This window comes from Daldinia childiae (genome assembly GCF_008694065.1).
Source record: "Daldinia childiae strain JS-1345 chromosome Unknown Scaffold2, whole genome shotgun sequence".
Classification (NCBI taxonomy): Eukaryota; Fungi; Ascomycota; class Sordariomycetes; order Xylariales; family Hypoxylaceae; genus Daldinia; species Daldinia childiae.
Window position 1 is genome coordinate 5648002 of NW_022984643.1, and position 13181 is coordinate 5661182.

The 13181-nt window shown below is 45.5% G+C and overlaps 1 protein-coding gene across 3 annotated transcripts; it reads left to right on the plus strand.

The window, feature by feature from the left end:
• Nucleotides 1-2710: 2710 nt before the first annotated feature.
• GL218_02390 lies at nt 2711-9867 on the plus strand (the record flags this gene model as incomplete). 3 transcript variants are annotated; one of them, XM_033578904.1, is made up of 5 exons in its annotated part: nt 3083-3328; nt 3422-3526; nt 3584-4955; nt 6762-7033; nt 7086-7874. In XM_033578904.1, 5 exons carry the CDS (start codon nt 3083-3085, stop codon nt 7872-7874), a joined length of 2784 nt encoding a protein of 927 aa, XP_033439471.1. The 3 variants fall into 3 exon arrangements, with proteins under 3 accessions (XP_033439473.1, XP_033439471.1, XP_033439472.1); XM_033578905.1 differs by lacking the exons at nt 3083-3328; nt 3422-3526; nt 3584-4955 and adding exons at nt 8469-8586; nt 8660-9103; nt 9161-9867 and having other exon boundaries at nt 6587-7033; nt 7086-7853; XM_033578903.1 differs by lacking the exons at nt 6762-7033; nt 7086-7874 and adding an exon at nt 5013-5212 and having other exon boundaries at nt 2711-3328.
• Between the last annotated feature and the right edge of the window lie 3314 nt (nt 9868-13181).

Sequence of the window (13181 nt, forward strand, 5' to 3'; positions counted from 1 at the left end):
AGATTACGTCTCTTGAAGATTGATTAACTTTGAAATGAGAAAGCTGATTTGCTGTGAATATTTAAAATAGGAAGCCTAGTCTAAGCCAAGATACGAGGTTGAGGAGGTGTGACGAATCTAACAATTCATACCGTAAAGATACCTGTTTGGTACATTAATAGTTGTAATTACCTCCTATAACCCCGACTTTTCGACCCGGTTTTCTTGGTGTACATATCTGCTATGAAAAGATGTGGCTGATTTAATTAGTTATATGAGGCTGAGTTTGGCCGAGCCTCTCTCTCTCCAGACAGCACCCCAAGCTAAGAGCGGGGATAAGAAGGAAAAGGCTAATGGCGGGGCTAGAGGGGCAGAGGGGTTAGCGTAAGAAACGTGGTCGGGTCAGGCACCAATTATGAAACCTTAGTATGTTTAGCTCAGCTTAACAGCTGATACTTATATTTCAAGCATTTATTGTACAAACTAAAGTATTTCTGTTATTCAAAAAAAATACCATCGAAACTAATATAATCCCTGAATATTGAATTGGCGGCGCAGTCTTGGGGGAAAAAATATCTCTATACAGATTGCGTGTAGCTCGCGATTTGAACCAACCAAATTGCATACCTAATGATGGAAGGGCCGAATCTTCTTAACTTCTTTTTAAAGCCCTCGTGGCCGTTGCAAACAAAGAACTCGGAGAAGCCGCAGCAAGAACTCGGAGAACCTTTGATTTAGGTCGCATAAAGCTAGCTATCTAGGTAGTCAGCTATTCTTTGAAAGGACTATAGAAGGCATTTGGAGGATCGTGCAAGAAAATACAAACTAACCTACTCATTAAACCTCAAACAACATCCATACTTCGCTTATCGAATCTAGAGCGTATAGTAGCTTTTACAACGTTGCTTGTTATCTAACGACTTGGATCAACTAATTCAATTTTGATATAATGCAAACGATTTAAACAATCGTTCGAGGCAACGTTTATCTAAACTACCTACTCTTTCCCGGTATATTATATATTATATTCCAACGGCGCTGTACAATCAAATGTGAGGCATCGCCAAGCTGTTTCTTCCTCCGTGTACAGGTAGCTAGTTCGTCATCATATACGTAGATGCCACTACCGCCATCGGCAATCTCTCATCTTATAAGATATCCAAGTGGTCGTGAGAGTTACCACATCAGCAATATCGAATATTGTATCCTTTCCGAATCCTTAACGCGCGGGTATGCCTCTTCGAATATATACCATCGGCCAACCACAGGTAGTAAAGCGCTTATTCGCATGATACCTCGCACGAATTTACGAGTAATGAACTACGGGAATTGGTGCGGCCACGTTGACTCTACTCCTAAAATATTGTGTTTGTAAGTATTATAACTAGGTCCTTCATTAAACATAAATATTAGGTTACTCATTAACTAGTCAAGAAGAAACCTGGGAGTATCGAGATAAATATTTTTTTTACAGCAATTTACGACGATTTACGACACTTGGGTAGCATTGCCACAATCCTCAAGTCTAGCAGTGCAAGTGGGTGCAAAGCAGTGATATAGGCAGTCTGGCAGTCTGGCAGTGTACCTGTGTAAGTGGTAAGTGAATGTGGTTTGCCCCACATCTCGCATTATCCACCACTGTCATTGTCGTATTGTTGCATCGTCTCATTTCTCCTACCCACCTGCTTACCAGCCTACAGCCTACAGCCTACCGTCTACCCACTTACAGGCTCCCTTCCTTAAATCTAGGACTTTTTTTTTGTTTTTCGACTCCCTTTGCAGGTTGTTAAGAAGAACTCGCTTCAGCCTTATTATCCTGGATTTCCTTCTCCCCCCCCCAAAGTACAGCTAAACTGCAACCCGCAAACCCACAACCCATACAACCAGCCCAACCTAACGCGGTCAGCTCCATCATCAGCCACAGTGGAATCATAAAAAAAAGAGAGAACGAACAAGGAACAGGGTTGCAATACTGAAGTTTTAATTGATCTAATTGATCTGATTGATCCTCCACGATAATAGTGTCCCACTAACTACTATTTTCTACTATTTTCTTACCTACTGGCCCCATTCAGGCCTATCCCGCCTTGCCCGTCCTCTCTTTATTAATCCAAGTCCTAGGTTTAAGGAATTGCACATACACACAGCACTAAAGGCAACCGAATGCACCAAAGGCACCCAAGGACTTTGCTTCTGACAGGATTGTACTTGTAACTCGTACCTTAGTGTTACTTTAGGCCTTGGTACTTCCAGTTTCTCCCCCTTCCTAAACGTCCTGCGGCACGCATACTCGGTTATTACATCTTTAGCTTAGTCTAGGTTAAACCTAAAGGGACAGAACGGGAAACAAGGGATCATTCCTACTACACTTGGGCAAGCAAAGTAAAGCGAAGCGAAGCAGGAGCATACCAAGCAACCCGGCAGTAACAGCCATCAGCAAGCAGCAACCTTGAAAGCAGCAAGCACCAGCAACAACAACAGCAGCAGCAGCCCCTCTTCTAACGCCGCAACTTACTTCATCTCTCTTGCTCGGTTTCTTCTTAGGGAACACTGTCAGCATCTTCGTCTTGGCTCAGCTCAGCCCGCCTTATCATAACCTAGCCTAGAAGCCCAGTGATCCCACATCAATCGGATCACACCTGCGACAAAGTCCTTCCCACCCTTCTTTGATCTACCCTCTTTTTTCCCTTTTTTTTTCTTCTTCTTCTTCTTTCCGTTTCCCTAATTCCTTATGAATTCATTGAACAATTTGAATTCCCGTTTTAGAGGCCTAGGATTAGGTAAACGGAAATCCACAGCCAGTATCCCCTCAAGTACGCCTGAACCACAACGGCCTGCGACTTCGACCCCGACTTCGACCCCTCCACCGCAAATAGCGCAGCAGTTCCCACAGGCCCAAGCCCAACCCCATCCTTATCCTGGTCCTGTCGCCCCCTCTATAACAGCTTCGTCCTCCCAGACGAGCCTCCCGATAATGAACCATCCTGGCGCTGGACCACGTCCACCTAGCTATAGTACTGCAAATTTCCAACCTGGTCCTCAACCTCCTGTCGGCCGCACAAGCCCTTTAACAACGGGACAAGCTCGCACACCGCCATCGCAAATGGTTGGCGGTCCCCCTCCCATCAATACCGGTGCTCCTGTCTCCGGCTACCCTCCTCAGATGCATGCCCCCCCGGGCTCGCAACCTCCCCCGGGGGTTGCTGGTGGTCCTCCTGGCTACGCTGGTTACCCGCCGCCTGCTCCCGCTCCTCAACAGACCAACGCTATGCAGTCTTATGGCAGGCCGGCTGCTGAAGTCGAAGGGAACAGCAGAAGTAAGGCACAGTTAATCGTCGGAATTGACTTTGTACGTCCCCTCAGTTGATTTGTTTGAATTATCTATTTCCTGTTTATTTCTTGTTCGTATTGATATTTTTTAAACTAATCATGCGAGACGTAGGGTACAACGTTTTCTGGTGTCGCTTTTGCGTTTGCAACAAATAACGAGGCGAAGGAGGATATTATCACAGAATGGCCTGGCGCTGGATCCTACACGAAGCAGAAGGTAAGACATCCGAGGAAAGGCATAATCATTTGATCAAAGCTTGTTAACTTTGATAAGATACCTACTGTTCTTTACTACGACCAATACCAGAAGGTTGTTGGATGGGGCCCAGATATTGCTGATGCCCTGGCACCTACAGGCTACCCGAAACCTGGTGTCCAAAAGGTCGAATGGTTCAAACTCCAGCTTATGCTGTCGGGTAACACTTACATCGACCCCATTAACCTTCCGCCACTACCTCCCGGAAAGTCGGAAATCGATGTGGCCGCAGACTACCTGTTTAAGCTGCGGCAAGCTATGCGCACGGCGCTACAGAAGACACTGGGTGAGGTATTTAATCGAGAGGAACGAAATATTCGCTACTACCTGACTGTCCCGGCTATTTGGAACGATGCTGGCAAGGCTGCTACGCGAGCTGCCGCTATCCAGGCCGGCTTCCTCAGGGATGAGAACGACAACAGATTAACACTCGTTAGCGAACCCGAGGCCGCATCGCTGTTCTGTGCCAAGGCTGGCTTGCTTAATTTGAAGGTTCACGACGCTATCTTGATTGTCGATTGCGGTGGTGGTACTGTCGATTTGATTGCATATGAAGTCGAGGATGAGAATCCATTCACAGTCGCGGAATGCACGGCAGGCTCTGGCGACTCTTGTGGCTCCACTGCCCTCAACAGGAATTTTAGTAACATTCTACGCACCAAGATCCGAAAGATGAAATTACCAGACGGATCTAAGACGGCTGGTCGCGTGTACGCCAAATGTATTATGGATTTTGAGAACAGAATCAAGGCCGATTTCAGGAATAACGGCCAAAAGTGGGCTGTTGATGTTGGTATTGAGGCTGAATTCCCCGAAGCCGGTATCGAAGAAGGTTACATGACTTTTACTAACGAGGAAATTCTTCAATGTTTCGAACCCGTCGTAAACCGGATTTTGGAGCTCGTACGAAACCAAATCATCGCCATCCAAGCCCAAAACAGGACGCTACAAAACATTTTGGTTGTTGGTGGTTTTGGTGCTTCCGAATACCTCTTCCAGCAGATCAAACTACACGTGCCTCCCCAGTTCCAGTCCAAGGTCGTGCGACCTATGGACTCCGTTGCCGCCATTGTTAAGGGAGCCGTCACCGCAGGTATTACCGAGAGGGTTATCACGCACCGTGTAGCTCGTCGCCATTATCTTATGGCAACTCTGCAGCCCTTCAAGGAGGGCTACCATCCCGAAGCATATCGTGTGCCATCTCTAGACGGCAAGGACAGATGCAAGTTCACTCGGCAGATTTTTGTCCAAAAGGGCCAGAAAGTCAAGATCGGCGAACCGGTCAAGGTATCTTTTTTCCGACAGGTGGCCCCGGGTGCTACGCTTATGTACGAAGACATCCTGTACGCTTGTGACGAGGATGTCTGCCCTGAGTACACCAAAGATCCTCGTAAGTTGTCTAGCTTTTATCGCGATCCATTTTACTTGTAACTTACATATCATATAGGTATAAAGGAAGTAGTTACTCTCACATCCGATCTGTCACGTAAGAACCTCGAAAAAGACTTCGAGCGTATGGACACGCCACAGGGTACATTTTACCGAGTTTACTTCGACATCTATCTCACTCTCGACGGCTCAGAGTTTAGTGCTGAATTAGTCTGTCAAGGAGAGGTTATGGGCCGCTGCAGATCTAGATTCAGATAGAAGGGCGGAGATGAGTAGATGACGTGAAACTCGTGGTTGGTGTCCTTTTTACTAATGTCTTTGCCGACTGCGTTGCTTTTACTAGCTTTCACATGATACCTCGTTAAGGAAAGAGCAACAATGTACTTGGACTGATAGGTAATCTAGCAATACGGAGAGGAAGGAAAGATCTCTTCTCTTTGCGAGCTATCATCACTTAGGGAAATTCCTTTTCTAGAAATTTAAACCAGCGACATGGGTGGCTATTTAAATAGTTGGCAGATGGACAGATGGATAGTTGCACGAGCAAGAGATCTTTCCATGCCTCTGATTACCGTATACAGATAATTTAAGAACCTAACAGAAAGATTGCGACCGCGGTGGTAAAATTCCAGTTCTGATGTGAATATTATATGTAAGTCTTGATATACCTGATCACTTGTAATGCAATGTAAATGGCCTCATGATTGGCTGTTGATGGATAGTAACAAGGTTATCTGGGGAAGGTTGGGGAAGGTAGGGGAAGGTAGGACAAGGGGGATATTACCCCTGAAAAATGGCACAAAATCTTGGTAACCAGTCGCAACTGCGTCATCGCTCATTCCTCCAACATCAACTCACCAAACGACATTCGATGGCAACTTCATCCAATGCAATTTAATTGGGCCTTCTCTCCCAGTTTCTTGCCTTCTATCTTCTTAGCAATGAACTTACCTACCTACCTAAGGTACCTATTCAACATGGCTTCATTCTGTATCGACAAGCCTCCCTGAGAGTGTCTCTACATTTCATACCTACTTTTTTTTGCGCAACTTCTAGGATAAATTATTATTATCAATTCCTCCGTACTTCTGCTCTTCCGATATACCTACATATTCTTCCTCTCCGCGAATTCTTCCCCTGCTTACTCTTCAGCATCTTGACTATAAAGAGTCGGTATCAAGACAGGAATATTCGCGGAGCCTGCTCGATCAACCACGACGATTTGCCACCTTGTTATCATTCATCCCTCATTCCCTGTTTAGCGCACGACGCCACCAACTATAAAATCCGGGGTCTAGTCCCGTATATAATTAACGGCTAGGGCAGTCATCGCCATTCAAAGTCGGTTCCCTAATTTGGTTGAGGGCTATCTTGTTCATTTACTAAATTCGACTCTCGGGTTTCTATTGTCTATTGAAACGTCTGTGTATAACATAACTGCGATTACTACTATTGGCGAATAAGGCTCCTGTATCTCTTGAAAGACTTCATCGGATAATGAGCTGCTCACTTCGCTATACTCTACTCCCAGGATACACTCTTCATCGCCCGCCAGTTTGCCTACGCAACAGGATAATTATAGTTATCTAGCCAGAGATAATAAGTCCAACAGAAGCGAAGCGATTAAGTACAATGCCTAAACGGTCACGGCAATGCGAGCGCCGGCATAGTTCTGCAAGGACTAGATTGTCGGTCGTTGCCAGTATCTTTTTGACATCACAGCTCCCGCAAGTAAGAGCAGTTGTATATCCAAGTAACCATGAGTCATATGCTTTCGACTATTTGGGACCCAACAGACAATATTTAGGCACGAGCCGTCCTTTAACCAAGTATGAGAATGCCATCCCCTTGATCATTACCAACAACTGCGGCGATACAATATGGCCGGGAATTGGAACTCAACATGGGGATCCTCCAGACTCTCACGGTTTCGAACTCAAGCCTGGCGAGACGAAAGAACAAACAGTCGGTCCAACATGGCAGGGCAGAATCTGGGGACGTACCAATTGTACCACTAGTGGGGACACGGCAACATGTAAGACTGGTGATTGTTTTGGTAAATTAGATTGTGAGTATGGGGTAAGTTAAGCCAGAACGAGGAATTATAGTGTAACTACTAATCACAACATAGGGTGCTGTACCTGTTACTCTTGCTGAATTCAATCTTGCTGGTGGCTCAACTGGCAGACAGACCTTTTACGACATTTCACTTGTCGATGGTTATAATCTGCCAATAGCAATAGTCTATCATCCAGCAGACAACACGTCATACATCCCACCAAATCTAGTCAATCCTTCATGCATTGGAACATCCGGGTACCTCGCTCCCTATAGCGAGACCGGACTCGCCTATACTAACTCGACCTATCCTATACCGTATGAAGATATACAGTCCAACGCAGATTTAAGCAATTGGTGTCCTTGGGACCTCCAGGCCTTCCTTCCAGAGAAACCTGGAGATGGCGTGTATCCATATCCAGACGACACTCTACATAGGCCTATTTTTGACCCGTGCAAGAGTGCCTGCGCCGCTAATAATGACCCCGAGGACTGCTGCACCGGCGAATACGATGACCCGTGGGTCTGTGAGCCCAGCCAGTATTCGTATAATGCCAAGGCTATGTGCCCTGACGCATACAGCTATGCGTTTGACGATCAGACCTCCACGTTTGTCATTCCCAGCGGAGGTGGATGGGAAATCGTGTTCTGTCCGGTAGGGCGAAGTACTACTATATTGGCAACATTCACGGACGAATTACACAAGATTGCCGAAAGTGGGCAAGTAACCCAGGATATCAAGCTCAAGGCTATGAACGTGAGCTATATCCAATCAAAACAGAGTACAGCAGCTGATATCCGGGTGTCCATGGTTGGGTTGGTATTAACTGTCGTGTTGATGGTCAGTAGTATACTGGCTTAACCATAAGAAGGGATTATGAATGAGAAATCACTGTACATGAAATGTACCTATATGAAATGCTTGGGGAAGTCTAGATAGGGAGGATTCTTGTTTCATTAGTACCTTAGAACTTAAGTAGGTATTCGTATAGTTATACTGTTGAATATATTCCTAAGAAATCATGGATACCCCTATACGTTAAGACAGCTTATATCAGCCTATAAACCTTGTATAATGCACGGACCATTTAATGCAGTGCATTATGTACATAATATTACCTAAGTACATACATCTTAACTCGGATCTATTAATAGTAGGTACGTAGGTACCTATAGGACATCACGCAAGTTATGACCCGCGGCAAACCCTTGTCACTGACCCTCAGTGGGGGTCATTTAATGTGCATCCATGCTTCAATTTTAGCACGAACCCGTTTAGATCCGATGCAATCTTGAATCTTGATACAATTTACCCCCCTCAAACAACAACGAACTTACGACGACGATAGTTCCCTCGTCTCGTCGGGGATCCGACAATTACCTTTCGCTTCTTTCTCGAATCCAGCGCTACTAATCGCTAACATTCGAGACGGATTGCTATCAGGATGTGAGGTAGGAAATGCCTGTTATCGAAAGCACTCGAGCCGCGACGCGCTGGATCACCCGTACAATTCCATTCATCCTCATCGCCGCCGTTAGCTATGCTACTTATGCCGTAGTCGGCCGGGTCTGTTGTAAGTTATGACCTTATATAACCTATTATTCCTAAATCAGTTGGCTTTGTTTACTGACGTCGTCACTATCTAGCCAACTACCTTATCGGCAAACGAGGCGAGGTCGGGGCAGCCATTGCCATTCTAGTTTTATACTTTATACTTCTCTTCTTGATGGTCGGTACCTATTTAAGGACTATATTTACAGTTCTTCTTGATCCGGGAGTTGTGCCGTTCGGGCCGGGGGTAATTGAACGGAAGAAGGCTGCAAAAGAACGGCGAAAACGAAGGCGTCAGGAACCTGACCTCGAGAGCCTACCCTATTACGCCGGCCCCGATCTAAACCCAGACAGTCCAGGCTTAGAGGAATTTTACACAAAAGATGTCTTCATATGCGAAAATGACGGTCGTCCAAAGTGGTGCTCGGAATGTTCCACATGGAAAGCAGATCGGGTTCATCATAGCAGCGAGATTGATCGTTGTGTCTACCGCATGGACCACTACTGTCCGTGGGTTGGCGGCATGATAGGAGAGAACTGTAAGCATCAATACCTGGTATCCTACCAAATACTTGATGTTTATTAATAATTCATAGCCTTCAAATTTTTCGTACAGTTTACGATGTATACTGCTTGCTACTGTGGCCTTGTCCTTGGCGCTACAGCTTCAAGTCTTCGAAAAGAAATTAGTGAGGGATCTCCATTAGATCCCCACTTCATACCTGCCATAGTACTGGCTGCTTTCTTTGGTCTTTTTACTTTTCTAATGACTGTAACGTCAATGCGTTACATATTCCTTAATATGACGAATGTTGATATGCTCGGATATCAATCCAAGGTGTACCAATTAGCCGTCCGCGTGCCCCGCGGTACCGAATCGACAGATAAGTTCACCGTGGTGACGTATCCCCTACCGAGACCGGGTGAGGCTATGAACGGCTGGTCTAACGGAACGGCCCGACCTGGAACGAATGAGAGTGGCGGCTCGGCTGTGCACATTCGGTCGTCGGCTCGCGACGACCTAGCAGTTCGCACTTTTGCTATACTCAAAACGGAGCCGGGAGAAAACCCATGGGACATCGGCATGTGGCGCAATTGGCAAAGTGTCATGGGCACCAATGTCTTGGACTGGATTTTACCCCTTCGAAGGTCACCCTGTGTCAACCACGAGGGCCACGATAGTTTTTACCCTATGGGCCACGTCCTGAAAGATCTCTTGGCCAGGTATGACCTCGCCGACCTTGCGATGAAGGACGGTTTAGGGTTCGAGATGAAGGAGATTGCAAGAGGGAGTAGGGTTTAAACACGTGCATAATAGATACCCCCTTTTTAGGCATTGGAGTTGGAAGATTTCCTGTGGGTTTAAGCTCATAGCGTACCTTTGGTAACCTACTTGGTAGGTATTCTGGTAGAATACTTATTAGCGAGCGTGTTTAATGATATTGTAATCAACACATATATATATAATCAGAAGTCAGAAATAAATAACTATATACCTTCTAGGACCAGCTTTGGCTTATATATCATGAATGGGTAAGGCTCAATTATTAATCATGGCCTGGCTTGTGTGGTGGTCGGGCGAATTAACTTCCCCCTTTTCAGCTCCCCCTATTTCTACACTAACTCCTAACTCGACTATGCCTTGTGCAGTTGACATAAGACCCCAATAGCATCTAATTAACCACATAAAATACATCGAACAATAGTATTGTATAAATAGTTGACTCCTATCTAATTAATAACTAATAGAATAGAACCGACGTAATGAAATGCGAGCTACGATAAAAGAATAGATAAGGGGTAAACGTAAATTTTGACCAGGTACTAGGTAGTCACAGTTATGATTTCCTTGAAGACAGGTCGAATTGCCTGTCGTATAGCTGAAAATAAAGTACCTCGAGGTCTTGTCTATATTAATAAACGAATGCGGTTTCTATCACATAGTCCAACATGACATTTGGGCATCAGTGCCAGAAAAAATCAGATCAGAATACAGTAACATAAAAACGACATATATGAAGCCCATGGATCCGATGGTTTCATAAACGAATGACAGCCCCCATTCCAATTCCAAGTATAGCCGTGGTCTTCAGGGGCTAGTTATCGCCCATCTCCCCATAATAACCATAATAGATAGCGTGTGTTGTTGCTTACGACTCCTTGCAGTCTGAACACATAGTGTGGCCGCAATGTTTGCATAATGCATTATCAGGGTTGCCGTCGTGTTGAAAATAGTCCGTCTCGTGGCAGTCGGAGCACACGATTTCATTGTCCGTGTCGCGCAGATCAGTGTCAGGGGGAGAATAGTAGGGCTCTGGGGAGTCAGGACTTCTTTCGTCGCTCCTATGTGGTTTATTAAACGGTGTCTTGAGATTGCTAACAGATTATCTTACATTGTATCGAAGTAGGCGTGTTATTGTTTCGATTTAAGAAGCTTAGAGGGAGATGCGATTTGAGAATGCTAAAGAGTAGTATAACTTCCTAATGTTAATCGTAGAGGAGAGTAGCTGAGTTTGCTGTGCTTCTACGCTCTATCTCGACTGATCAAACTCGGAACTCGACGCTCCTTATAGAGGAGGAGAGCCATGATCGTGATACCACGAATTTCGCTACATACGAACCGCAAATTCAAGCCATACCGAGTATTCGTAAGTCAAATCCTCATGATGGCACTTTCTGTTTGAGAAACGCCGCAGAGCCTCACAAGAACGCACACAATTTCCTTCAAATCTAGTGTCCTCTAGAGATATAGGTCGCCTCGGTGACGACTGAGGCGATGATAGGATCACTGTAACACCTGACATACTGAGCAAAGGCGCCGAAAATGCAATGAAGGCGGAGTTACGTTCAAGGATTACTAGAGCGGGAAGATGTCACCACTATAATCATTATAGGGAGAGGCCGAAGAACGGAGGGACAAGCCGGCCGGCCAAAATAAAGGATATTTCTAAGAAGGAAGCCCAGAGCTTCAAGTCTAGTTGCTAACCAATAAGAGCATTGGTTTATTCAGCGTTGAGCAAGTTCCAAGGCGTAGGAATCGAGAAAGATGGGCTGAAAACACAGGCGAGACCGAGAGGCATGTTCAGTTGCATGTCGTTCCATCAAGGTCAAGTCAATATGGAAAACAAGCTCCGTGAGTGGGTACCGGTAGCTTGGTTCATGATATCACCGTGTCAAAATGGTCTAAGCATGTGCTGAATTAAAAGGGCAAGGCACAGCATGAGCTCGTAGTCTCCATGCAAGTTCTGACCCCCGGGACGACCAGGCGGCACAAGGCAACTGTTACATTCCTTATTGTCTAAGGGGAACGAGGGATTAAGAAAGATACATCAAGTACTCACCGCCGCAAAGATCGATCTATGTTCTATCGGAGTGTGAAACCGTAACAGCGTGAGCGGAGCCGCATGCGTCAAAGATCTCGTGAGCAGGAAGTATAGCGCCCTAATTCGGATTGTACTTTCCGATCACGGACACATTGATGGAGAATTTTGCCGGTAGCCCCTGGCAGATCACCAAGAAAGGCTTCCCCGGGCGAAATGCCATGTGTGAAAGATGCCTCTACGCCCCCTGTCCTACCATAGTCACCTTGATCGTGGACCGGGAGATCTAATGGTCTTTGGTCAACTTTCCCATAAAAACACACGATAGAATTCTGAGGACAACAGAACTCAAGCTGTTTTAGGTCTAACAGATACTGGAATCGGCACAAACAAGACATCTGATTTCTAAGCCTCATAAGGGACACATTATTTTGCAGCCTCAATACCCTAGATAGCTTACAGATAGAGTGTAATAATACCGAAATACTGGAAACTCATTGATGATACCTAAGCAGATTGTTTAGTATGTATATCAATGGCAGACTCTAATTTCTCGGCAGTATTTCACCTTTAGATTGTCGAATTGTTTCTATCCTCGCCCCCAACCCCTGACGTAACTGCTCAAAATTTTGAACTCAAAGGTACCTACGTAACACAAACCAAGCCCTATATAGTAAGATTATATATCCGGATTGGGATTTGGTTTCACAGAGGAGGGAAGTTTTATCTGGAAGGCGCTTATAAAACGGAAATCGTACTGCAAGGGGGCGGCTCATGGCTATTAAGCCTTACCGGCCACGACTCGGGGCCTCTCCAGTAAGCAACCCGACGGCAGGCAGATGGGGTTCTAAACGAATCGGCAAAGGAATAGGAAAATATATGTGCTACATATTGATCTTACGGGCTGCTGAGTGGGTGACCATGGAGGACTAATGCCGATAGTACTGCTCCTCTCGGCACTCGCCCGACGGGAATTCTGGTAGACAAAAATGGGGGATAAAGATGGGGATAAAGATGGGGGATAGCATGACCTAAATTCTATGTCCTTGAGGCTTTCACTGTAGGATTTCCCGGGTTTATACCTGACGTAGACTCTACGTCGTAGAAACTTTTCATTATATACCTGTACTTATTAGTAGTAGGACGGCGACGATGGTGGGAGGATAATGAACATACTGATATCTCTGTCACTCGCAAAGTAGGTTGTGTTAAGAGGTCTTTGAGTAAGGTGATAATGAAAGTCCTACGTCGAGTAACTATCTAAAAAATTTTTACTCACCTAGTAAATTTGAACTCC